The 26,990-nt window shown below is 49.3% G+C and overlaps 1 protein-coding gene across 2 annotated transcripts in view; it reads left to right on the forward strand.

Moving 5' to 3' along the window:
* ARHGAP35 (Rho GTPase activating protein 35) overlaps positions 1 to 26,990 on the forward strand; it is a 120,219-nt gene that overhangs the window by 83,424 nt on the left and 9,805 nt on the right. For both annotated transcript variants that reach the window (XM_027037889.2, XM_053210497.1), the window contains exon 4: positions 25,433 to 25,510. In XM_027037889.2, coding sequence (XP_026893690.1) covers positions 25,433 to 25,510 — 78 coding nt within the window. The remainder of the gene's footprint in view (positions 1 to 25,432; positions 25,511 to 26,990) is intronic.

The following is a 26,990-nucleotide window of genomic DNA, read 5'->3' on the forward strand; positions in this document are numbered from 1 at the left end:
CATTAATTATTATTATTATCATCGTTTCTGTAGCTGAATTTCTCCGGTTGGCCACGGTGTGTCAGCCAGGTCAGACCAGGTTAAAATCTCAGTGGCTTAAAGGAGCAGACTTTTTCTTTTTTTCTCCCTTTTTCTCCCAGAGCAGACTTTTTCTTAGCCGTGATATTTGTCCTGGGGGCTGTGGTCTTCATTGTTCTGACTCGGGGACCCAGATGATAGGGCAGCCACGCTCTTGAATGATGCTGGGTACAAGAGAGAAAGAAACTTGCGGAAGATCTCATTCCCGCCATTAATGCTTCACTTTTACTCCTGTGTAAGGCCTTGGTGAGACCTGGGCACGTGACTTCACCCGCCCAGGGGGCAAGGGAGCTCACTCTTCTTGTTCCCAGGAGAAGTGAATGTTGGGAGAAGCACTAAAGCTACCACAGCCACCTGTCAGTTGTGTCAGCAGAGTTGACAGATGTTCCGTTTAGAATTTCTAGTGTTTGGATTTGTACGTTTTTCTTTTAGCGTACCGGTAGAGCGGAGTGTCTGTGCCCAGCTCTGCGTAGACCTTCCCGGGTGATCTTGCAGAGGGAAAGTATTCTGGACTAATCTCTTTTCTCTTTTCTGCATGATCTTACTTAATCCCCCTCCAGTCCTATGAGGAAGAAACTAGCATTTTCCTCTTTTAATGATGAGCTGGTATTGAGGAAAATTAATTCATTTGCCCAGAAGTGGCTTAACTAATAAGTAGCAGATTCATCTCAGATGTTGATCTAATTCCAGAGCTCAAGCTCTTAATCTTATTTATTTGTATCTTAAGGTCTGAGTGTCCCCAACTTTAAAATGAGAGGCTTATTAGACTAGCTCATCTAGAGAAGGGCCTTGCTGACTTAAAAATCTGCCCACCTTCCTAAAAACTAGCAGAGCAGCCCTGTTGGTCTGTGCTTTGAAATGCTAGCCCTTACAAGGTTTGGCCTTTTCAGGGGCACCTGGGTGGCTCAGTCGGTTGAGCGTCTGACTTCGGCTCAGGTCATGATCGCGCAGTTCGTGAGTTCGAGCCCCGCGTCGGGCTCTGTGCTGACAGCTCAGAGCCTGGAGCTGCTTCAGATTCTGTGTCTCCCTCTCTCTCTGCCCAAACCCCCTTGCATTCTGTCTCTGTCTCTCTCAAAAATAAATAAACAATAAAAAACAAAAACAAAAAAACAAGGTTTGGCGTTTCCTAGAAACAGGAAACCAGAACCTACAACTGAGTAATTTTAAAATGGAAATCTCGATAATGGCAGAGAAACATGATTCTTAGCAATACAAGTTATACTTCTCGTGCTTGACTCTAGCAAGGACCTTGGCAACCAGCCGTCGTGGTGGCTTGATCGTTTCTGGTCAGAATGTTCAGAGCCAGCATTCTTTGTGAGTGGAGAATATATGCACAGTGATAAGTTAGGTGCTTTGTTCAGCCTTCTAAATAAATCTGGCAGTTAGGAGACTGGCTTTTAAACTTGGGGCGCCTGGGTGACTCAGTCGGTCAAGTGCTCGACTCTCGATTTCGGCATAACTCGTGATCTCATGGTTCGTGAGTCAGGGTCACGGATCTCACAGATTTCACGTCGGGACTGCACTGACAGCAGGGAGCCTGCTTGGGATTCTCTCTCCCTCTCTCTCTGCCCGCCCCCCCACTTGTGCTCTCTCTCTCAAAATATTTTTTTAAATTAAAAAAAAAATAGGTTAAACTTAGAAATTGGGCTTTTTGCTATGTTTAGCTTTCAGTCTTTTTAAAGCTTTTGTTTTTGTGGTAAAATGGGTATTCCTTATTAAAAATCACCAAAGGTGCAGTGTCTAGAGATTGTGCATTTGTGTACTATCGGTGGGAATATGGATATGACCATTAAAGAAGATAATTTGGCAGTTATTGTTAAAAATTTTAAACCCTTGGGGAGCCTGGGTGGCTTTGTCGGTTGAGCATCCGACTCTTGATTTTGGCTCAGGTCATGACCCCAGGGTCATGGGATCGAGCCCCAAGTTGGGTTCTGCACTGAGCCTGCTTAAGATTCTCTCTCTCCCCCACTCTGCCTCCCTCCCCCACTCGTGCTCGCTTGCTCTCTCTCTAAAATAAAAATAAACATCTTAAGCTCTTATGTCTTTAGTCCTAGCCATTGGCTCTTCTGGGAATTTGTCCTATGGAATTATTTGCCTCTGCCCACAAATTTATGTACAAGGATGTCTGTTAACAGCAGAACAGTGCATCCATCCAGTGGATGGTGTTAAAATGATGAAGTTTATCTGTATGTACTAATACGGAAGTATGCCCACAATGTATTAGAAAGTGAGAAAAGCAGAATATAAAATAATGTCTGTAGTATGATCCCATTCGTAAGGTAGAAGAAACCATGTGTATGTGTTTATGACATGATAAGAAAATGTCAGGGCACTTGGCTGGCTCAGTCAGAGCATGTGACTCTTGACCTCAGGGTCATGAGTTCAAGCCCCATGGTGGGGTTTAGAGATTACTTTAAAAAAAAAAAAAAGGAAGGAAGGAAGGAAAAGATAGGAAAGAAAAGATAGAAAAGAAAAATGTCTGGAAATGCCAAAGACTTCGGGAGTATCTCCCAGGTGGCTCTGGGAGTGGAGGGAGATTTTTGATAGGGGTAATGGTGAAAAATAAGACTTTGACTATGTACTTTATGTATAATTGCTGCATTGAATGAAAAGGAATTTAACAGTAAGTGTTAAATTATTTAAAAAATTAAACTGGATAGAATTGTTTGAAGGAAAAAAATAAAGTTGCCTTCTCATTCCTCAAAGTTACCTGCTGTTAAGAGTTTGAGTCGTTCCTTCACAAAGCTTTCTTTTTCTCTGCACATACACACAATATATATAGCAGGTGCTACTTGTTTTTACACAAAGGGAGCAACACCAAACATACTGTTCTATGCCTTGCTTTTTTCCTCACTTAAAAATACATCGCTGGGCCCCTGCGTTGCTCAGCCACTTAAGCATCTGACTTTTTTTTTAAACGTTTATTCATTTGAGAGAGACAGAGCAGGAGTGGGGAAGGGGCAGAGAGAGGGAGACACAGAATCCGAAACAGGCTCCAGGCTCTGAGCTGTCAGCACAGAGCCCGAAGCGGGGCTCAAACTCACGAACCGTGAGATCATGACCTGAGCCGAACCCGGACGCTCAACCGACTGAGCCACCCAAGCACCCCGAGCATCTGATTCTTGATTTCAGCTCAGGTCATGATCTCAGGGTTGTGATATTGAGCCCCATGTCGGGCTCCGTTGTGCTGGGTGTGGAGCCTGCTTAAGATTCTCTCTCCCTCCCTTTCACTTTCTCTCTCCCTCTCCCCCCTCCCTCAAAAAATAAAATATAAAAATACATTGTAGACATTTTCCCATAATGGTAGGTGCCAACTTCCACTACCTCTTCCTCTTCTTCCTCTTCCCCTTCTTCCTCCTCTTCCTCACTGCATAGTATTTCTTGGTCTGGATAGATCATAATTTATTTACGCAGTCTCCTATTGAAAGACATTGTTTCTAATCTTGTGTTATAAACTGTACTCCTGTGGCTGTCTATATGCAGGGGGGTATATACACATATGCATACATACCTGTGTGCAGATCTGTCTGCAGAATAAATACCTCAGAATGGACAGACAGGTGTGTACATTTTGTATTTTATGGATATTGCCAAAATGCTGTCCAGCGTGCCACCCACATCTGCCTTTATGCAGTATATAAAGGCAACACTGTGGTTTTACATGGTAACCCATTAGAATGGGAAAGCGCCTTAAAAATCATCTAGTTCAGGGGCGCCTGGGTGGCCCAATCGGTTAAGCGTCTGACTTCGGCTCAGGTCACGATCTCACAATTCGTGGGTTCAAGCCCTGAGTCGGGCTCTGTGCTGACAGCTCAGAGCCTGGAGCCTGCTCTGGATTCTCTGTCTCCCTCTCTGTCTCTGCCCCACCCCTGCTTGCATTCTGTCTCTTTCTGTCTCTCAAAAATGAATAAAGTTTAAACAAAAAAAAATTTTTTTGTAATCATCTAGTTCAGCCCTCCGCAGTAGGGGTGACTCTCGTGAACATACTGAACAAAAGAAGCCAGAAACAAAGGAATACATACTATACTGTATGATTCTGTTTCTGTAAAGTAGAAATCAGGGAAAATTAGTTATGCTGTTGGAAATCAGGACAGTGGTTATCCTTGGCGGGGAGTAGAGACTGGAGGAGTGCTTCCGGAATGCTGGGAATGCTCTGATTCTTTACCTGGGTGCTATTTACGTGGGTATGTTCGGTGCATGGAAACTCATCACTGTGCACTTCTCTGTAAACTTATAAATGTGGGGACACCTGGCTGGCTCAGTCGGTGGAGTGTGTGACTCTTGATCTCGGGGTGGTAAGTTCGAGCCCCACGTTGGGTGTAGAGATTACTTAAAAATAAAATCTTAAAAAAAAAAAAAAAACCTTACAAATGTGTAGTATACTTCAGCAAAGGGCTCTTTTAGGAGCGCCTGCGTGGCTCAGTTGGTTGAGCGTCCAACTCTTGGTTTCAGATCAGGTCATGATCTCGTGGCTTCGTGGGTCTGAGCCCTGCGTCTGACTCTGCGCTGGCGGCATGAAACCTGCTTGGGATTCTCTCTCTCCCTCTTTCTGCCCCTCCCCCACTCGTGCAGTTTCCGTCTCTCTCAAAATAAACTTAAAAAAAAGGCTTTTTGAAGCGTCTAGTCCAACTCTTTTCATTTTACAGCTAAAACCCCATGAGTCGAAAGCTTCCCCCCTCCCTCTGCCACCTCATGCAGCTGAGGCTTCCTGAGGGCCTTGTGCTTAAAGCCAGAGCCCTTGCCTGTCTTGCCAAGACTGGACTAGGGATGCTCTTGGCATCCAGAAGCGCTATGAATGTGTGACCGTGTCTTTCACCTTGAGGCCCTCGAAGAATAGCGGGGCGTCTGAGAGTCAGCTGATGTGCCAAGAGGAGTTTCTGCTTTGACAGCCACATGCTACCGTGTTCGGGGAAAGTCCCGGCCCAGGGCCTCACACAGACCAGCCTAGGAAGGTTCGTGGACTGCCGAGAAAGTCAGAGTGCCCGTCATGCCATCCTGCCCTTCACTCGTGATTTCTCCCACTCAGTCCTTCTTCTCACTGCGTTCCAGTCTGTACCCTCTGCTGCTGCTGCCTGGTCATTTTTCAGGCCGGTCCCTGTTTCACATAATTGCGTCTTTAAGAAAATTACTTGCTCAAAGTAAAAAGGAAACTGCTTTCTCTTTTGTCCTTCACGGCCTGCTTTGAGAGGGTGGTAGAGTGGTGGATTCCAAGGGGTTGTTTGCATGGTGTGTGGCTCCAAGATGGGAGATTTTCAGCACCCAAGATTCCTTGATTTTGCTGTGGAGATTCTATCTGGAAACCTTCTGTAAGTCAAAGCATAGCTGGATGTTTGCACATTTCCTGTGGTCAGAAATTGTTGCTTTTGACTGGAGATGTATTCTGAACACTTGGTGCACACACTTCTGACTTTGCTAGCACTGGTGGCACATCTTTGTGGATGTCCTGTCTGGTCATGTGTTACAGATAATGGCTAATGGAGCGCCTGGGGGGCTCGGTCGGGTAAGGTCCTGACTCGATTTCGGCTCAGGTCCTGATGTCACAGTTTGCGCGTTGGAGCCCCACGTTGGGCTCTGCGCTGACAGCACGGAGCCTGCTTGGGATTCTCTCTCTCTCTGCCCCTCCCGCACTTGTGTGTGCTCACTCGCAACATAAATAAAAGTAAACTTAAAAAAAAGAAAGAAAGAAAGAAGGCTAAATTACAAGGGCCAGCCCTCTTAATGTAAGACAGCCTCACGAGCATGGTGTGTTCCGTGTCCATACCGAGAGATTTGTGCAAACTTCAGATAACTGTATAAAGTTCAGACTGGCCTCCTCTTAAATCCCAAATACCCCTGACACATAGAGGAAGTGTTAAAGAAACCTCCTGATCTGTTCTAAAGGGACACTGGTAAATATAGTGCTGGAGGAGGGACCTTCCAGATATAATATTAAAGTAAGTCCTTATTTGGATGATATTAGTAAGTCCTTATTTTGAACCAGACGGGGCCTACTATAGGGGGGCACTCTCCCGCTAGACAATTCCCATGTTAGGCCTTCCTGCAGGCCCCTAACACACCTCACCTATTTCTTCCCTTCTGTTTTCCTTTACCCTCTGCCTTCTGTCCTCCCCTCTGGCCTCAGCAAATCCGTCTTTTATCAAAGGTCCAGCCTGAATCCTTCTTTCTTGTTGATTGACCATCCTGACTATATATTTTTTATGTTTGTTTATTATTTTGAGAGAGAGAGAGGAGGGGGTGGGCAGAGAGAGAGAATCCCAAGCAGTCTTCTCGCTGTCAGTGCAGAGCCCAACGTGGGACTAGATCTCACGAACCCTGAGATCATGACCTGAGCCGAAATCAAGAGTCAGACACTTAATTGAGCCACCCAGGCACCCCGACGATCCTTACTACCTTTAAGTGTGATTTCACTTTTCACATCTTTACGTTGTCTCCCCAAGTTGTCACCTGAAAAGACACAACAGTGCTCTTTATTTTTGTATCCCCACTATTCGTGGAATTCAATAGAGTGTCACCCAGTAGCATTCTTGTCAGTAATGACTTATTGCTGTGATGCTCTGTTAACCAAATGCCACCATATCATCAGAGATGAGCTTACTGTAAATTGAAACTTCATTTCCAACTTTTTTTTTGTATACTTTTATTTATTTATTTAGAGAGAGAGAGAGAGTGGGGGGGCGGGGTTGGGCAGAGAAAGGGAGAGAGAGAATACCAAGCAGGCTTCATTATTAGCGTGGAGCCCAACATGGGGCTCAGTCCCACAACTGTGACATCGTGACCTGGGTCAGAATCAAGAGTTGCTCGTTCAACTGACTGAGCCACCCAGGCGCCCCTCAATTTCCAACTTATTTTGCGAACTTGAACTGTTGACATTTTGTCTTCCTTTATACCATAGGTCAGCCTCCACTGAAAAACTGTGACAGAATAATTTTCAACTTTTAACTGACTCAGCTAGCCTCTGAATTTGGGATCATGTTTGCTTGACAAGGCAGTTTTAGTTCAGCAGAGGGCTTGATATGGCTTGTTGGAGCTTAGAGGAAGATGATTTTACCCTGGGTTTTAAGGTCAATATGTGAATTCTTCCCCCCGCCATGTTTATTTATTATTTATTTTGACAGAGAGAGAGAGAGAGAGAGAGAGAGAGAGAGCGCGCGCGCACACACAAGCACAAGCAGGGGAGGGGCATACAGAGGGAGAGAGAAGAATCCCAAGGAGGCTCCACACTGTCAGCCCAGAACCCAGTGCAAGGGCTCAAATCCACGAACCATGAGATCATGACCGAGCTGAAATCAAGAGTTGGATGCCCAACTGACTGAGTCACCCTGGTGCTCCCAAGTCATTTTTAATCCCGAGGAAGCCAAAGACCAGGTCTCGTTGGAGAGATGAGATGGCTCCGTGGAAGAGAACATGAACAGGGAAGAGTTCGTGGCAGTGAGTTTGCCCAGTGTCCATGAAACTGAGGTTTTAGTAGAAAGGAAGGAAGGAAGGAATTCCCTTGAGCTGGCTTGGTATATGTCCGGGGTGGTGGCCAGGCCTGTAGGAGAACTTGGATTCTGTAGCAAACAATGGATGCAGAAGAATCTTCCAGGCAAGGGAAGTGGGCTGCACAAGAGTTGGGTGTGGAGGTGAGAGGTGCTGCTGACCACAAAGTCCTGTTGCCCTAGGAATGAAGGTCAGGCTCCAGCATTTGGACTTGGCCAGGGCTTTTCAGACTCCCTGTCTTGGATCCCTAGGAGTCCAAGGAAGTGCCTCTGTGTGCAGATGGGGAAGGCAAGCTACCAGGACCTTGGGTTCTTCACCCTGAAGGTTTAGTTTCAGATTTCATTTGGAGAAGGGATTTTGCCGCTCCCAAGAAAGCTTGTCAGCCCTGTCATCAGTGGGAAGGCAGGGTTTGAAGGGTTTCATCCGCAAGAATTTGCCAAACTGTGTAGGCATGAGGCTGTCCGAGTCCTCTCCCTCTGTACCTTCCCACGTCAGTCACTCTGATCAATCAGTCCTGTTGTTTTTACTACCCAAGGGTCTCGAAGCTGGCCCCCACCTCTGCATTTAGTCTGCCTTCCTGGTTTATGGATGTAGCTTCTCGTCCTGTGTTCCTTCTCCACACTGCTGCAGATGTTTTTCTGTAATAAATGAGATTGCATCACCTTCCCCTGTTTAAAATTCTTCAGTGGCTCAGAATAAAGTTTTAATGCTTATTGCCAGTAGGATCCAGCCCCCACCTGTCATTAGAGAGCTTCACCTCTGGCCTTTACTTTCATCCACAATGATAAAATGCGGCCACACAGATTAGAACTATGTGCAGTTCCTTAAGCTTTTGTGATACTTCTCACCCACACCACCTTTACTTGCTGTTTTCAAGGACTCCCCTCCTGGAGTCCTTCTCTGACCTCCCCTCTGAGCCAGGACCCCCCACCCCACCCCACCCCATGTTCTGTAGGGCTCTGTGCAGTCCTCTGTGACCAGTCAATCACACTGAACTCTGATTGTCTTCCTTCCTCAATAGATCCTAAGTTCCTTGAGGGAAGGGACTGGGTCTTCATCATTGTATCCCGCAAACTAAGGACACAGGGCTCTAATAAATGGCTGTGAATGACCGACTGGTAGACTGGTATAGAGACATTCAAAAGACCTCTTCCCTCAAGACTTCCATTCAGTGGAAACATGGAATTGTATGCACAGAAAAGGAGAAGTAAAAAGATGCATACAATACTAACCTTGAGCAAGGTTGCAGCATCAGAGTGGAAACAGATTCTCTGTGTTCTTAGGTGAGGGGTAGAGGGTGTACTGTTAACAGTCCAAGGGATGTGTGAAACTTAAGGGGTAGGATATTGAAGTAGACAAGCTTGGAAAGAAAGGGGCTGTGAGTCAGCAGAGCAGGGCAAGAAAGCGAATGAATCAGGCTGCCTGGGCTAATGGGAGATGTGGTGTCCTGAGTGGAGGTGCCAGCCATGAATATTCAAATGCATCTTTCCTGGGTTTGGGGAAGTGTCTGAAAATCATCTTAGAATTTAGGGTTCAAATTAATACAACATGGGAGACCCTTGAAAATAAGTTAAAGAAGCTAGTCACAGGGACCACATACTTGAGGATTCCATTTATAGGAAATGTTCAGAGTAGGCAAATCTATAAAGACAGAAAGTAGACTAGTGGTTACCAGGGGCTTCAAGGAGAGAGAAATTTGGAGTAGCCGCTAATGGGTATGGAGTTTCTTTTTGGGTTGATGAAAATGTTCTAAAGTTGATTGTGATGATGGTTACTCTCTAAATTTATTTAAAAACCACTGAATTGGGGGCGTCTAGGTGGCTCAGTTGAGCATCCAACTCTTGATTTCAGCTCAGGTCATGATCCCAGCCACTGAGCATGGAGCCTGCTTGGGATTTTCTCTCTCTCTCTCCCTCCCTCTCTCTCTCTCTCTCTCTCTCTGCTCCTCTCCCCCACTCGAACTGTCTCTCTAAATAATAATAAGAAGAAGAATAACGACAACAACAACTATTGAATTGTGTACTTTCAACAGGTGCATTGTATGGTATGTGAATTGTGTCTCTATAGGGCTGTTACATAATGACAACAACAATATGGGTGGAGGATAAGATGGGTAGATGTTCTGCTCTAGGTTTGTACTTAAAATTTCTCCGTTCGTAGCAGCCAGTACTCATTCAAAGGTGGGTCCTTTGAGAAGAGATCTGTCTGCCAAAGATTCTTCACTGCCTGATTTCTCTGCTGTCTCACGCACCCTGGGACTGCTCCATCGTTCAGCCACGGAACAAGCAGGGGCTGGCAGAGACAGCGACCGCGTTAGAGCCTCAGTGACTCTGAGAGAACATCTACATCTGGGCCGTTCTGAGCAGCAACAGGCAGAACGATAGAGAACACTCTCTTCAGGGGTCTAAAGACCCTGAGTTGAACCATCCCGACCTAAATAACTGCTGAATGAATCGCTTCCGTGGGTGTCCTCAGCCTCAAAGAAGCAGTAGATTTTCTTCCTCAGCCCCAGGTTTCTGAACTCATGCCATTGTTGGATCTCTCTGCTCCGTGTATTCCTGGGTTGGATTCAGCGTCTGAGATGACCTCCGTTTTTGTTTCTGTCTGTCCTCTCCACTTTCAGGAGTCCTTCTCTGAGTCCCACTCTCCCACCTGCTCAAGGCAAGATGAGGGGTTGGCACCAGAATCAGTAGGCTCTCTGTTGCTGGTGCACAGCCCTGTACTGGTGCTGCCACTTTGCTCCTCTGTCCTGTGATGCTGCTACACCGTAAGGAACTCCAGGGCAGGAACTGCCTCTTCTTCGCCTTCACCTAGCGTGGCCCCTCACGTGTTGTGGGCACCCGGGTATTTATCGAAGGAGTAAGTGACTTCTTCCTCCTGTGCACGGACGTGGTTAGACGAGGGCAGAGAAGGAAATAAAGTCGCTAGATGCAAGATGAATTCCTGAGGATTGATCACTTGGAGATCTCTTACTGGCTGGAGCCCGTCATTTTTGCTTTTCTTTTTCCTTGTCCAGGTGGCTGTATTGCACACAAGTTTTGTTTCACCTTTGAAGGCTGTAGGATGCTCCTGCCACAAGGGCTGTCTTTGTGGAGTTTGGTGAAATGTTTGTTGTTGGAGGGATTTATATTGTTAGAGCAGATAACTTGGGGAAAAGCAGATTCTCAGACCCCTGGAGTCAACTTGAGGGACTGTGCAAGCAAGTGTATTTTGTATTTAGAGGCGCTTAACCTAGGGTCTGTGGATGGGCTTCCGGAGATCCGCGAACCCCTGAAAATCAGTGTGGAGGGTGTGTGTGTGTGTGTGTGTGTGTGTGTGCGTGCGCGCGCTGTGGCTAGACCAGAATGTGCAGCCGTGTTCGTCAGGTGAGCAAGGTGAAGGGAGCCTCCTCCCAAAAGGTTAAAGATAGCTCTGCAGCCACGTGTTTGTGGCATACCTGCCGTATGACCCAGAGCAAGCCAGGATGATGGCACACCCTTGTCCTCAAGGAGTTTATGGTCCAATAAAAGCAAAACCACTTGGCCCTAAACCACTCAGAGCTGACAGGAGAGAGCTCTGTGAGGGCCGGGAGGTAGAGTTCCCCTTCTTAAAGGGTAAGTAGTTGGGAGGTGATTGAGCCTAGTCGGAACAGTGTTCTCGTCACAGCCCCGGGACGGGAGAGACCCCGTAGCTTCCCAGGGATTCCATGTGCCCCGCTGGCCAAAGAGGGTGGGTATAGTCCACCCCCGGCTTTACTGTGTGCCTGTCCCCTCCCACTGGGTCCTTCCCAAGTGAGAGTCACTCACTGGTCACGTATGCTCATGACAAACAGCAGTAAAAGTGTTTTTATGCGGTAAGGTTAGCTCCTGGCTTTATTTCCAGGGTGTCACCTCCATATTGTAGATTGAAAAGAGACAACCATCAGGGGTCCCTGAGTTTTATCCCTCCTCACAGAGAGACGGCCTAGCACACGTCTGTCTCTTCCTGTGTCTTCACGGTGAACATGAGAAAGCCTCCCAGTGTTAGGGAACACTCGGATACGTGGTTCACGGTTCTTCAGAACACCCCGGCCCAGTCTTCCCTGGAACTGCCCTCCAGAAAACGCCACCAAACTCATCCATGGAAAATGGCTACTTAGTGTTTGGAGTAAGTAAGACGCATGTAATTTTCAGCTTCGTAACTGAGAGCAAATTACAGTGTCGCCCTGATGGGAGACAGCAAGACAAAAGGCCAAACTGTTACTTGAGCTGATTTCCTCCAGCTGTTGGTGAACTCCCAGGTTGCTTGATCTAATTGGGAAACGCTCTTTATGCCGCACAGAGCCTTGCCCAGAGAGGGGACATCTGTGGGCAGCGTGACAGGGGTGACCCTGAGCGAGTTCTTGAACGTCTAAGGCTCGGTTTCCTGGACTGTAAAATGAAGATGGAAACGGCTCCCTTGCAGGGGAGTCGTGGGTATTACGGCAGATAATGTGGCCCGAGGGCCAGTTTGGAGCTCACGCCGACAGGGCCAGAGCCGGTTCCAGAAGTCTCATTTTGTTCTCATGGCGGCCCTCTGAGATGGGCGTGATTTCCGATTTTCTGATAAGGAAAATGAGATTCAGAAAGGGAAGGTAGGAGAGCTGGGATTCTAACCCAGAGCCATTATCCTCTTAGCTGTATTGCCCCCCCCTTTGCTAGGAATTTGAAGCCCGGAGAAGATCGTGCCCTGGCAGCTCCCAGAGCAGTGGGGTCAGGCCGGCTAATGTTGGACTCTGCTGCCTGCACCACACACCCTTCTTCCTCTCTAACCGCATCAGAGGTTTTTTATTTTCCTGCTGACATCAGATATGTGAGGTCTTTTCCAGCACCACTCCTCCAGCTCTCGGACACCAACTAGGTGTCCTGCAGTTCGCTTCCGACACTGACTCCCCAGGGTTACTTACTGTAGGACTCAGCAGGTTTAAGGACTCAGTCTCGCAAGCCAGTCCTCACTTCAGACGCCATTTGCAAGTATGGAATCCCCGAGTTACCCACGCACACTTCTGTCTGACCTGGCCACGAAGTCAGGGGTTCCCTCAACCTCCCCCTAGATTCAGTAGTTCGGGCGAACGCCTCACAGAACTCTGGACGGTGCCGGACAGACCCTTACAGTTGGTTACATGGGATGCAACTCCGGAAGAGCTGAACAGAAGAGCTGCCAGGGCATCGTACACGTGCGCCCTCTGAGTGTGCCACCTTCCCGGCACCGTGGCGTGTTCCCCAACACGGCAGCTCTCCCGGCCCTGTTGTGTAGGGCTTTTACGGAGGTGCCATTAGTTAGGCATAGTTGATTGGGTCGTTGACTGTCTGTGATTGGGCTGGATCTCCAACCCCTCTCTCACGGAGGGGGGCTGAAAGTTGTAACCCCTTTAATCAAGACGTGGTCTTTGTGGCCACCAACCCCCACCATGAAGCGGTCTAGCGCCCTGTAAGAGTCACTCATCAAAAACTCAGGTATGGTTAGAAAGGGCTCGTTATGAATAACAAAAGACATTCTTATCTTTAAGGAAATTCCAAGGGTTTTAGGAGCCCTGTGCCAGGAACTGGGGACAAAGACCAACTGTATATTTCCTGTTTTACGACACTGCCCCTGCCCGTCTTCCCACCGGGTGCCTAGGTTTAAGGTCTTGCCAGGTGGGCTTCCTCTGCCCCTCTGAGGGCACCAGGGCCGAGGAGGCGGCTGTCCTCCAAGGCTGGGAAGGAGAAGCCGGAAGGGAGCAGCCAGAAGAACCCAGCCTGGGCCAGCGCGCCCTTCCGCAGCCTGGGGAGAGCCCTGTGCTCGTGCTGCTTCTTCCCAGGTCACCGTACAAACTTCATACGCTATTAATCTCAAAGTACCACTAATCCCTTTTTAGAAGAGAGGAAACAAGTCCTGGAGTCCTTTGGGCAGAGGCCACTCGCAGCCCGTCGGAATGGAAAGGACCCACGTTCCAGCTCTTTCTTCCGTGCTTCACGCTGCTGAAGCTGTGAGCTTTGTCTCATCCGACTGAACAGATTCAGAATTTTACCAAGTTCTTTAACACTTGGGAAACTGCGACGCTAAAAAAGCCTCCATATTTCTGTCCACGTGCATCATAGCCATATCCTAGAGCTGTCGTGGAGGAGATCTGGTGGAACTGGAGCCGTCAGATCCGGTGGGTTCTTTCCCTGCCGTCAGCCTAGGTCTCTGTAGTTCTTTCTTTCAGAGAAGGCAGCTAATTTCAGTGTAGATGCTCCCATCTATCACTGTAACAGTTTAATAGGCACAGTTACGACTTGGGTACACCAACAGGCTTTATGGAGTAATTGCCATATTTATACTGCTTTGAATTGATGATAAAGTGCTGAAATAGGTGTGTGGTTTCATCTGCTGTGATTTTTATGGCGGTTCTGTGTTCCTTAATCTCCCCACCCCCTGTAATTCTAGGTTCGCTGGCAAGTTGCTGGCCCATAACCTAAATAGTGTGAAAACAGAGGTTTTTCCACTCTTCTTGACTGCCTCTCATGTGCCCCTTTCTCACCACCCTCCTGTTTTCTGGTCACTTGTAAGTTAAACACAGGCACTTGCGTTGTAAAAATGCCCCCATGGGGCACCTGGTGGCTCAGTCAGTTAAGCGCCTGACTCTTGATATCGGCTCAGGTCACGATCTCATGGGTTCGTGGGATCGGGCCCCACCTCAGGCTGTGTGCTGACAGTGTGGAGCCTGCTTGGGATTCTATCTGTCCCTCCCTCTCTGCCCTTTCCCTGCTCATGCTCTGAATCTCTCACTCTCAAAATAAACAAATGTGTTTAAAAACTGACTTATTAAAAAAAAAAAAATGCTTCCTTGCCATAAAAGCAGGCAGTCAGCCCCACTTTGGCCTCTTCCAGATAAGCAGAGTTCGTGTGGCTTGTGACTCGGCGTTGCTAGCGGATTTCCTCAGGACCCAGTGCCCTGATCTGCACAGCGCGCCCTGGCAGGCTGCCTGGACAGCCCAGCAGCCAAAGAGAAGTAAAGCTTGTTTCACAGAGTAATCCTGCCCTTCCATCCAAGACAGAAATAGTCTGGGTGGAAGCCCAGATCCCCGAGACAGTTCCGACAGACCTGCCTGGCCTGGCTGTTCCGGTTGTGCCTTCCCTCTCGGCAGCGGTGAGCTCCGTCAGGCAGGCTGCTCCCCCTTAGCGAGAGGCCCGGACACACGCCGCGTTTGCTCCCACAGTCGGTTCGGCAGGCCGCCCGCAAGAGCCTCTCCGCACCCGCCTGTGCCCCTGAACTGTTGCCTGAGGGGAGCTCTTTGGCCCTCGCCCTCGCTCTCGGTCCCTGTCCTTCATGCCTACACGTGTGCGTGTGGGAAGGGGTGCAGCCCACTGTGGGGGATCCCAGCCAAAGCCAAACTATGGCCCCTCTCTGTAAAAGTGAACAACCCAGGGGTGCCTGGGTGGCTCAGTTGGTGAAGCGTCTGACTTGGGCTCGGATCGTGATCTCACGGTTCATGGGTTCAAGCCCCGCGTCGGGCTCTGTGCAGACACGCTCAGTGTCTGGAGCCTGCTTCCGATTCTGTGTCTTCCTCTCTCTCTGCCCTCCCCTGTTCGTGCTCTGTCTCTGTCTCTGTTGAAAATAAAAGAAAACATTTAAAAAATTAAAAAAAAAAAAAAAAAAAGTGAACAACCCAGATCGGAAAGCCACACACAGAGCAGCAGGCGACTAACCCCCAGGAGATGATAAATGAATTTATGAAGTCCCCCTGACCTCTGCAGGGACTAGTGGAGATGGGGAGCGCAGACCCTCACCCGGTGCATAAAGGAAGGTAGGGGTTGGACACAGTTGTTTATGAAACATCTTTTCCATGCTGGCCAGGCCGGAGGCTCTCTCTTTCCCACATTCCACGGGCTGGGAAGGCCTGCCAGGACGCCTGGAGGCACGAGGCCATCCGCTTCCTCCCTCTCTTCAACCAGAGAAACTGCACATTTAGTGTCAGGCACCTCTCTTTCCCTCCATTCTGGGCCTAGTTGCTGAGTGCCTTCTTCCGGTGTGAGTGGCTCTGCCGAGTCCGGGTACCTAGAAGGGTAATCAGAAAACCCTCCCTGCTCCCATGGCCTACTGGGGGGCCGGCACGCAGCAAATAACCTCTCGGCTGCGCGGGGACTTTCCAGCTCGCCGGTGCCCTGTAAGAAAGTGCAGAGCGAGTGGGGTGTGGGGATTAAGCACAGGCTCCGGGGCCAGACTGCCTGGGTTCGAGTGCACCCCTGCCGTTCGTTTGCCGCATGGCTCGGTCTGTCCCGCTGTAAAATGGGCACCATAACAATGGTAGTCTACAGCTCCCGGGTTGTTATGAGGCCTTGCTGAGATGGGGCACGTAAAGTGCGTATCCCTGAGCCTGGCCCGTCGTGGAAGCACTGCGTAAATGGAAGCACTTACCGTAACACGCTTAATTTAGATCTGGGGGTCAGGGGAGTCCTCTCTGAGGGAGCGATGTTTAGCCAGCCAGAAGCAACGGAGGGAAAAGTAGAAGTGGCAACCTGTAAGAAGGCCTTGCGGAGAAAGATCCGGTGCTTCCGAGCCAACACGATGGGGGGCTGGGGAGCAGGCTCGGGCGGTAACGCGGGCCACCCCACGCCACGTGCGGTATTGTGTCCTAGACGCAGAGCGGAAGGATTGCCGGCCAGTGGGGGCTACAAGCCCCTTTTCTGCCTGAGGATTATAGGCCTCTCACCTATGAAGAGTGCTCGTCTTAGTGAGGAAAGGGAAACCGGGAAAGGAAGGACACCGGGCTGTGATTGGTGACATCTTTGTTCCTTTCATGGTTCATTGGGAATCAGGAACCTGAAAGAAGTTAACCTCTGCCCTCATTAATGCTTGGGAGGAATCTGCCCGTGACCTCAAGGGGCCTCTCTCCTTGGGGGCCTGTCGGAAAGGAAGTTGGCATTATATGCATGGGGCTGGCAGTGACACACTACCTCCGCGCTGGTTGGAGCTGTTTCTTTGTTGGTAGCGCTTTGTTTAGCCAGTGAGACCCCTCACCGTGGTGGCCCCAGCTCGCCTCAGAGCCACACTGCCGTCACCCCTGTGCCACTGGGCTTGTGCGTGTGCCGACAACCACACCCGGAGCCCGAAGGATGCTCGAATTCTTGGCAGAAGGGTCTCCCAGCTGCTCCCGGCTTGGAACGTTGGTTGCTGCTTTGCTGGGTACGGTTTGCTCAGCTTGACTGTGTGTCACACTCTCCTCTCCCCTCCATCCCGGGCTGCCCAGAACAGGCAGCATCAGCTCTGGGCTGACCTGAAGTTCACTTTGTCGGCGTGGTTTCTCAAACCCATCTTTCGGGGTCTGCATTTTCTTGAAAATCAGGAAAAATACAGGGCCCCTTGTTTGGCTCAGAGCAGAGTCCAGAAGCCCTCTTTCACAGTTAAATACAGTAACTACATGGGTAGCTTATAAAGGATCAGCCAGATGCTAGAGCCATATGATGCCCCAGACCTGGTGTGATATTTTCATCTCTTTCCCCCGGATCTCTTCTCTCCCTTCCTCCTCAGCCTTGAGATTTATGACATGACTGTGTGTACGTACAATAGAGTTGGAAATTTATAAAGCCACAGTGCCTACTTGTGGGGCTAACACCCGGTCAAGCAGTCATAATAGAGTGTTAGTGGCATTCTGTCATGGGGAGAGAGGAGGTCTGGCATTGCCAGAAACAGATCTTGATTGACGAGGGAATTACCGAGGGAAGACAGCTAACAAAGGGGCGCTGGCGGGGCCAGAGTGACCCTAGTGTTCGATTAATAGAAGAGCCAGAAAATCATTCCGAGCACATCCAAAACAGGAAGGCAACGGGGAGATCTGGCGGGGACTCTTTCGTGTCATCAATAGTAGAACTGCATCGTAGGAATAAAGCAAGGACACTTCCCATTGGCTGCTTTTTATGTGGCGAGGAGGTGGCATTTTCTCTGTGGCGCTTCCTCCTCACCCTCCAAGTGACAGATGAGAACACGGAGCGGGGTGTGAATGAAGAGATGAATGCGTAGGACTACGCAGGGGATGGAAAGTTCTCAGAGCCCATAGTGGATCGATCTGGCATTGGCAGGATGTAACCTCCATGCCACATTCAAGGGAGAAGGGACTGGGGATTAGCATTGCAGATAGTAGACCCCTTGCACAGTAATCGGAGACAGAGCCTGAGCGAGCTGGTTCAGATCCTGCCCCCACCACTGACCCAGCTCCATGGCTTTGGGCAAATGGCCCAGCCTCACCAAGCCTCCATTTGCTATCTGTAAAATGGGAATAAAACTAATATTTACCTTAAAGAATTAGTGGGCGGATCCACTATGATAATTCTAGTGAAGAGCTGAGAAAACTGCCGGGTACATAGTAAGCCCTCAACAAAAAGTTACCTGTCATCGTTTTCTTACTGCCATTGGCCTTCCAGTGTGCCAGCCATTCGTATTCCTCCCTTGCACGTGTGTAATCTCAGTATTGGCGGCGTCTCGACCAGAGTCCTTAATAAACAACCCTGTTTTTGACCAAGTAGCCGAAGCTCCGAGAGGTGAGTGATCTGTCCCCAGTCACCCTGCCAGCTGTGAGGCAGAGCCAGGATCAGAATCGCGGTCACTTTGGTGTCGAAGCCCAGGCGTGTTTTAAAATATTTTTCTGCAGACTGGCTGGTTTGGGCTCAGCCCTCAGAACAGGCCCTGCCTCTAGGCGCCACTGCCATCGAGGCTTGTGAAGGGTGTAGAGCAAGGGGGGACAACAGCAGCCGTTAAACTGCGGCCTTCGAGTAGGTTTCTGTCTCTTCCTCACAGCAGCGAAGGTGGGCGTGCATCCGTTCCGTGGTCAGGTGAGCCGCAGCGAGGGTCAGGATTCGAGCCCGTGTCTCCCTGACGACAAAAGTCAGGTGCCCCTCCACTTGCCGGCTTGCTTTCCAGTCAGATCATCCGGGTAATAGCTACTGCCTTAACCCCAAGGTCTCCCAAAAGGCACACCACTAGGCCACCGCGGGGGAGCTGTTCTGTCTGTTGTGCAGAGAAGGAAAGCCAGGGGGCCCGGGACCCCACAGCTAGCAGGTCGCTTCTGCTCTTGACCTCCCTGTTCCACCGCCCCCAGCCCTTTCGTCTTCCTCCAAGGCGGGGGTGCTGCGGTGTGACCCTCAGAAGGAGAGACCACGTGTGCTGCTGGCCTGCGGCCCCAACGGAGGGCATCTTCCTCCTCCCCAGAGGTTGGCCCTCTTCAAGACCGTTTAGATTTTATGGTCAAGGGAGTTGCCTTCTCTCCGAGTTCCCAGCACCCCTCTGGGCTTGTAATTTAGCCCACCTGTGACTTCTTATTCTTAGATGCATGGACGAGAAGAGTACTCTGTTAGACGGGTTTTCAGCCCCCAGAAAAGTCAACAAAAGTTATTTCATAGTTAAGGCCCATCTCGTGTGGGCCACTTAGAGCACCGGCGGCACCAATTAAGTTTTTTCTAAAGGACTGAAGTGCTGAGTTTTTATACCTAAATATAGAATGTGAAAAATAAACAAGTCAGAGTTTATCTTAGAAGAGGAATTGATTTGTTGCTAGAAAGGAAACTTGAGAGGAACGGAGTCCTGGTGTAAATGAGCAGAGGCAAAGCCTGACGTGGGCCGACTGCGGAAAGCCGCCTGGCCACGAACGCTGGTGCTGAGAAGTGGTGCTTGGGACCCAAGAATATAAACTCGTTTGGACATTTCAGAAAATCAGACACGTGCCCTGGCAGGAGGTGATTCGCCCCCCTCGGTTTCCAAGCTCCCAGTGTCCCTAGTGCTCCGGGTGCCAGGGAGGAGCCGGGGTCAGCAGCCACTCTGACGGGGAAATCAAGGGTGAAATATGCTAGTTCTCGGGCCCATGGGGCATGCCTCCTGGCTGGCATGGGCGGGCCATCTAGCCTTCTTAGGTCATCAGAGGAGTTTTGAGGAAGACCACACCTGAAAGGCTCTGGAAAGGCACTTAACTGCCATGTAGGGGCTTGGTAAATATTCAGTGAAAGAAAGAATAAGGCCCTTTTGCCTTTCTCTTTACTATTTTTTAACATTTTTATGAAAGTCATACATGGCTATGGATAAAGTTTAATACACTAAAGGCTTGCTCACGTTACGAAAAAGCAGCAGTTTAATACTTTTGAAAATGCTTTGTTTCCAGAGTATCCAGTATTTATTTTGCCTTGTACATATTGCCTCCCAGTTTTATTGAAACATCGAATTTAGGAGTCTGATCTTCAAGGTCTGGGTCATCTTCTACAGTAGCGGTTATCCAAAAGGATGATTCCCCGACCGGCAGCGTCCGCACTGTCCGGAAATGTGCTAGAGATCCACGTTCCGGATCCCGCTCTGGGCTGATGTTGTCGGAATCTCTGCGGCAGAGCCCGGGCACCTGTATTGCAGCCGGCCTTCCCAGGGGTTCTGACGCGTGCTCAGTTTGCAGAACTGGTGATTTAGAAACAGGGTAAAAGAACGCAGACTCTAAAAGTCAGGTGGGGTTGAGATCACAGCCCAGCAGCTCTCTGACCTTGCCCGTCTTACTTTACCACTTAGTCTCTGCATTCCCGACTGTACGATGGGATCAGTAATAACCTCTCTGAAGAGGCTGTTGTGAGAACTAACATAAAAATGCACAGCAAGCACTTGGCATCGTGCACCTCACACGTAGTAAGCATCCAGTGGGCGCTTTGGTATTGTTGTTGTTAGCTATCTTCCTAGACCAGGTGTTAATATTTTTAAACAGAAACCCCTGACAAATGGCTGTCCGGTGAAGAGGGAGCTCAGAAGCTCTGGCCCGGGCCAGCGAATGTCAGCTGTAGGTATTAGATTGTTATTTCATATATTGAGAGAACGTTTCCCTTCCTGCAGTTTCCATTCTTAGTCGTAGCCCTGTTCTCCAGAGCAGTTGGACAAGACTGTTCACGTAGCAGTTGTTGAGGTATTTGAAGAGAGTGACCTTGGCCATTCTGAACTTTCCCTTGTTCTATTCCCAAAAATTAGCTTTAATGGAGAAGATATTTGTAGGGCTTTTTCAGATAGGACTTTTTAAAAAGGAAAGAAAGAGGACTGTAGGTGAGGCCCTGCTTTGGTAGCGGGTCTTTGGAGATTTCTGGTGTGCAGAGATGCCTCAGAGTCGAGGTTGAAGCTTCTCAAGCAGACTTGCGGGCGTGGAATGGATGTGTCATCGGGGCACCGCTGGCAAGGGCTTTGCTTCCTGCTGGCAGGCCTGAGCCACAGGCGCCCCCCCCCCCCCCCAGAGTGTTTCTGCGTGGGTCCCGGGAGGCGCAGCCCAGGGAAGCCGGTCCTGCTGTGTCAGGGGCCGTGGTTCTCAGCTGTATCGCTAGCCCTGGGCTCTGTTTCGGTAGCGGCCTTTGTGGTGTTTGCAGTCTGTTCTGAGCTTTTGTTTTTATTTAATTGATGTCTGATTAGTAGCTGTGAAAAATTGTAGTGGCCAAGCAGATGATACCTTTCCTAAATTATGCTGTGGCGTTATGTAGGGCAGCAGCAGAATTGCTATTTTAAAATGGCATTTCGTAAAATAAACACGTGTCCCGATTACAGGAAATACTAAGTTGATGATGAATTGACGCTCCGGAGCTGGCCTTGCGCTTGTAAATGCCTCCACTCTCGTGATCGTCCATCTAGTGAGGTTTCAGCAGGCCCACGCCTCGGATAGTTTCCAGAGAGCTGATTTGCAGCTTGTTTTCTGCCCTCCGGTGCTGGGGCAGGTGGCCACGAGGAGACAGCGCAGAGGACTTCTCTCCACGCTGGAGGTCAGAGTTGCCAGAAGATGGTGAATGGCCTGAGGCTGTCAGGATCTTCCGCAGTTCCTACAGGGCCTGTCCACACCTGGGGCTCAGACCAGGGCATTGCCACATTCTTGAGGGACTTTTAAGCCCCTGCCACTTGTGCCGTTGTTTCCTGTGTGCTGGAGGGAGCTGATATTCAGATAAAGGGAAGAGTATGTAGAAAGTAGGTTGTATTTTCAGCCTATAGGAGGTGAAGCCTTGTGCCTGCTGACGCATAACACAGGGCTTGCCAAAATGTGAAAGTGTGGATGATTGTGTGTGTGTGTGTGTGTGTGTGTGTGTGTGTGTGTGTCGTATGTGTGGTTACCTGGGATGTGAAATAGGTAAAAAGTTTAAATATGTCTGAGACGCTTTGGAAAAGTCACTAAGAAGAAAAGAGACCATTGGAAATTTACTAGGTCCATCCCTGACTCTGACCTTTGGGGGTTGACAGCATTAGGGGATGTGCCATCTCAAAAGCGACCCAGAATGGCGAGGACCAATGGACTTCACTCAAGTGTGGCATATCTTCTGCGGGGAAGACTGTGGTCTGGACCCCAACCTGTTGGATAGATGCCAGACATCTTCCGGAACAGCACTGAGGCAGAAGGGTGACAGAGGCCCTGGACTTGGGCTTCTTATCATCTGTGCAGTTTGGGGCGAGGATTTCACCTTTTAGAATCTTCCTTTTCTCATTTGTGTTCTCACTATCCAGCAGCTCCTACCATAAGGGCTGGAGGGTTCAGGGGCATCTTCGTTTATTGAGTGAGTGAGTGAGTGGTAGGTGGATGTGGTGGGGAAGCACCCGGCTCAGTGCACAACATAGAGACACTCAAGAAACGTCAGTGCTGAAAGGGAGGCAGTGAGCAAGGTTGCCGAGCGGGGTTCGTCTGGGGCCTCAGGTTTGGAAAGTGTACGTACTTTTCCCTCCCCACAAATGCAGTGAGGGCAGCTCCTTTGTAGCCAGGCATTGCAGGGTAGGGTGTCCTTACGGCTGGCCCGTTAACCCCCTTTTCTCTGGGGTGAAAGGCCTATGTGCAATTAACAGCTTTTAAGCCAGAGAATTGATGACTCTTGCTTCGATGTTCTTTAGAGTTCACCTGCTACCATTGTGGGGCCCCAGAAATAGGCTGCTGCTTTTATCTTGCCTGATGGGTGCCTCTCCAGAGGCAGTAATTACGGTGATAACTGACATTGAGACACTTGGCTCTCAGGAGCTCACTAATTGACTTCCGGGCCTGGTCCCGTCTCCACTGCCCACGCTGCCTTCTGGTGTTGGCTCCGGGGCACATCCTCAGGGCCCCTTCAGCTAGCCAGGGTTGCTCGAAACCATAGTCTTCAGAAGGGGCCAGGCTTGGTTTAGCCATGAGATCCCACTCTGCTCTTCACTGTGACTTCCTCGTCCTTTGGAACTGTGGTCTCGGGCACAGCCGTGGCCTCTCCTTCCCTGAGATGAGGACAGTGGAGGCAGTAGCCAGGGCCTGGACTCCACTTTAACCTGAGCGGTGCTTCCTGTGCCGAGGGGTTGAGAGCTGAAGGGTGGGGTGAGTCAGTCTCTGACCTGATCCTTTATGTTCTTCTGTATTACTTAACTACATTTTAGTATTTTTTTTTCCTTACCTAACGCTGTATATACTAAATCAGTTATAAAAGGATCACAGAGCTAAGTGAAAAAAAAAATTATAAAAGAACAAGAAAGAAATAGAGAGTACCTGCTCTAAAAATAGGAAAAGCTGTTCAAAGATAAAAACAAAGGGAGACATCCGGGCGCCTGGGTGGCACAGTCAGTTGAGTGTCGGTTGACTCTTGGTCTCAGTTCAGGTCATGATCTCACAGTTCGTGAGATGGAGCACCTCATCAGGCTCTCTGAACTGATAGCACAGAGCCTGCCTGGGATTCTCTCTCTCTCTCTCTCTCTCTCTCTCTCTCTCTCTCTCCCTCCCTCCCTCCCTCCCTCCCTCTCCCTCCCTCTCTCCCTCTCTCTCTCCCTCTCTCCCTCTCTCTCTCCCTCTCTCCCTCTCTCCCTCTCCCTCTCTCTGCTCCTCCACTGCTCGGGCTGTCTCTCTCAAAATAAACAAACTTTTTAAAAAATGTTTAAAGACAAGGGGAGACACGATAAAGAAACAGACTGGTCCTGAAAACCTAAAAATTTTAAATTACATACCTCAAAAAATTCATTATACATATTTAGAAGACACATAACAAAAAGGGGGAATGTTGTAACATTAACATAGTTCCTTACTATTCAGAGGCCTCTTTCAAGTACACAGTGAGAGGGACCACTCGTAAAAAATGAACAAGAATGACAAGAACAGGGGTGCTTGGGTGACTCAGTCGGTTAAGCGTCCGACTTTGGCTCAGGTCATGATCTCACAGTTTGTGGCCTCGAGCCCCACGTCGGGCTCTGTTGTGACAGCTCAGAGCCCGGAGCCTGTTTCGGATTCTGTCTCTCCCTCTCTCTCTGCCCTTCCCCTGCTCATGCTGTCATGCCCAGTCTCCCTCCCCCCCCCCCCCGCCTCAAAAATAAATAAACATTTTTTAAAAATTAGGGACACTTGGGTGGCTCAGTCGGTTGAGCTTCTGACTTCAGCTCAGGTCATGATCTCACAGTTTACGAGTTCGAGCCCTGCGTCGGGCTCTGTGCTGACAGCTCAAAGCCTGGAGCATTCTTTGGATTCTGTGTCTCCTTCTCTCTCTGCTCACGCGCGCGCTCTCTCTCTCTCTCTCTCTCAAAGATAAATAAACATTAAAAAAAATTTTTTTAATAAAAAAAAAGAATGACAAGAACATGAATAGGAAATTCACAAAGTAAGAAACACACATTGCCAAGAATCTGTTAAACTTACTAGCTTTCCAGAAAACAGAAGAAACATAATTGTGGGGTATTTAAACAGGAAAAAAAAAACTCAGGAAAACTAAATGATTAACAATAGGACTGTTTTTAAAGTTACTGTATACTTTGATGTCATTAAAATCATGTTGTAAAGAATAGTTAATGATTAGAATAAGCCCACAACATAACTTTGTAAGTGAGAAGGTCAGGTTAAAACACAGCATTATCTCCCATTTAAAAAAAAAAAAAATTAAAATTAAAACTCAAGGGACACCTGGCTGGCTCAGTCGGTAGAATATGGAACTCTTATTCTCGGGGTTGTGAGTTCAAGTGCCACATTGGGCAAGGAGCCTACTTTAAAAGAAAATTAAGGGGGCGCCTAGGTGGCTTGGTTGGTTAAGCGTCCGACTTTGGCTCAGGTCATGATCTCACAGTCTGAGTTCGAGCTCCACGTCAGGCTCTGTGCTGACAGCTCAGAGCCTGGAGCCTGTTTCAGCTTCTATGTCTCCCTCTCTCTTTGACCTTCCCCCGTTCATGCTCTGTCTCAAAAATAAATAAAGTTAAAAAATTCAAAAAAAATTAAAAAAGAAAAAGAAAAGAAAAGAAAATTAAGGGCCACCTGGGTGGCTCAGTCGTTTGAGCGTCCAACTTCGGCTCAGGTCACGATCTCACAGTTCGTGAGTTTGAGTCCCACATCTGGCTCGCTGCTGTCAGTGCAGAGCCTGCCTTGGTTCCTCTGTCCCCCTCTTTCTGCCCCTCCCCTGCTTGTGCTCTCCCAAAAATAAATATTTTTTAAAGTTTTTAATTAGGGGCGTCTGGGTGTCTCGGTCGGTTGAGCGTCCAACTTCGGCTCAGGTCATGATCTCACAGTCTGTGGGTTCGAGCCCTGCGTCGGGCTCTGTGCTGACAGCTTGGAGCCTGGAGCCTGCTTCCCATCCTGTGTCTCCCTCTCTCTCTGACCCTGCCCCGTTCATGCTCTGTCTCTCTCTGTCTCAAAAGTAAATAAACACTAAAAAAAAAATTGTTTTGAAGTTTTTAATTAAAATACAAGAATATACATCAAAATGCGGACAAAAATTATCTTGAGCTGAGGTACTTCTATATTTTAATTTTTACAAAAAATATTTTTAAATATTGAAGTAAAAACGAAAATGGGGGAAGTGGGTTGAAGCATCCAGGAAAATCTGTGCTTCGCCCTCTTCCTCCCCCGTGTGGGCTCCTCACGGAATCGCCCCGTCTTTGCTCAAGTCCAGTCCTGCTCATTCTCTGCACTCCCTGCTCCTAAGATACCTATTTGTTTCTCCTCAGGACTGAGCACAGAAGGGATCTACCGGGTCAGTGGGAATAAGTCGGAGATGGAGAGTCTGCAGAGACAGTTTGATCAAGGTGAGGCCACAGCCTGGCTGAGCATCGGAGGCTCAAGCCGGTCAGGGGGGACGGGACAGCCAAATTGCCGGGGTGTCCTGCCGCGCACAGCCCCGGAGCCAAGAGGTGCTGGCCTGGTGACTGAGAAAGAGAAAGCATTTGGCCCCAGTTAGCCTTCCCTCCGAGGTCACACTGCCACTCGGAGGGGAGGGGAACGAGCCCTGCCGCCAGACAGAAGCATTCCCCGCGCCGAACCCGAGTCAGCCCGCTGCTCCCCCGTGTCACCGTCCACTGACCGTATTCCAGGTCACCTCTTGAGGTGCCTTGCTTCTCTCACCCTGGGAAGGGCAGCATGTGCCTCCGTCACCTCTCAAGGGCCTTGCTTCCCTTGCCCTGGGCCCCCGGGGCGTAATTGCAGGCACATAATCTGAAGTTGGGTTGCAGCAATAGTCCCGTTTTGCCAACCCCAGGAATACCTTCAGCCATGACTCCCCTCCTCGCAGAGTCCCTGCACGAGAGAGACAAAGCGAGGGAACGTTTATGATCAGCTGAGCGTTGGGACCCAGACTCCCAAAGCTGAAGTCTCATGAGTTAGACTGGCTCTTGGCCGGGACTCCTGTCTCCAAAGCTGGGTCTCAGAGGTCTGAAGCCAGAGAGCTAAATTCTAAGTGTTAGAACTGAGCATACTATGGGCTGAGAAGTCACACCCACTGGTGCCAGAAGCAAACGAGCCAAAGCAATGAAAGTTCTCAGATGTCACCAGCCAGAGAGGAAAGTAAGCTGAGGATCAGAGTAGGGTCCAACCCAGCGTGTGGCTGGGCCTGAGGAGACCAAGCCAGATTCTGAAGCCAGGCAGCCCGTGTGGGCGTGTGGGACAGAGCAGCGGCCAGGAGCAGGCCCCCAACCCCGCCGTGGCCAGCCGGTTAGCCAGCAGTGCGGGGAGGGCACGCACTAAGGAATCTTGCAGGATGGGAGGCCTGACGTCAGCACGAGGGTAGAGCCACACACTCAGTTATGTACTTGTATGTATGCAAGAATCTATTAATGGTTTCTACCTCCCCAAATGGAAATAGCTAGTGTCTAACAGTAGATGATTTCTTGTAAATCGGGAATGTAATAAAGTATTTAAAGAAAAGTGAAGACACAGAGGTCATTGGTTTCATAAGCTGGGAGGGGCAGAGGGAGAAAGAGGAGTCTGCTCACCCTGCCACCTTAAGGAATAAGGATGGAGTTGAGATTATTGGGAACATTCTGTAACCCACCGTGAAAAGTGAGCCAACCTTTTAGGAAAGTCCTTTGATTTTCCAAGGAGGTGGGGGGCGGGGGGTGTAAGGAAAAGGCAGGACAGAAGGAGGGGGTGAAGCTGCTTTATTCAAAGGATGACCTTGGAAGGAGGCATTGGGTGTCAGCCTCTGTCTGCGAATCTCACAGCTTTTTTTTTTTTTTTTTTTTTAGCAGGGAATGCCACCTCCTGTTCAGTCTTTGATAATCCTGAGTCCCT

The sequence above is a fragment of the Acinonyx jubatus genome, chromosome E2 (genome assembly GCF_027475565.1).
Source record: "Acinonyx jubatus isolate Ajub_Pintada_27869175 chromosome E2, VMU_Ajub_asm_v1.0, whole genome shotgun sequence".
Lineage (NCBI taxonomy): Eukaryota > Metazoa > Chordata > Mammalia > Carnivora > Felidae > Acinonyx > Acinonyx jubatus.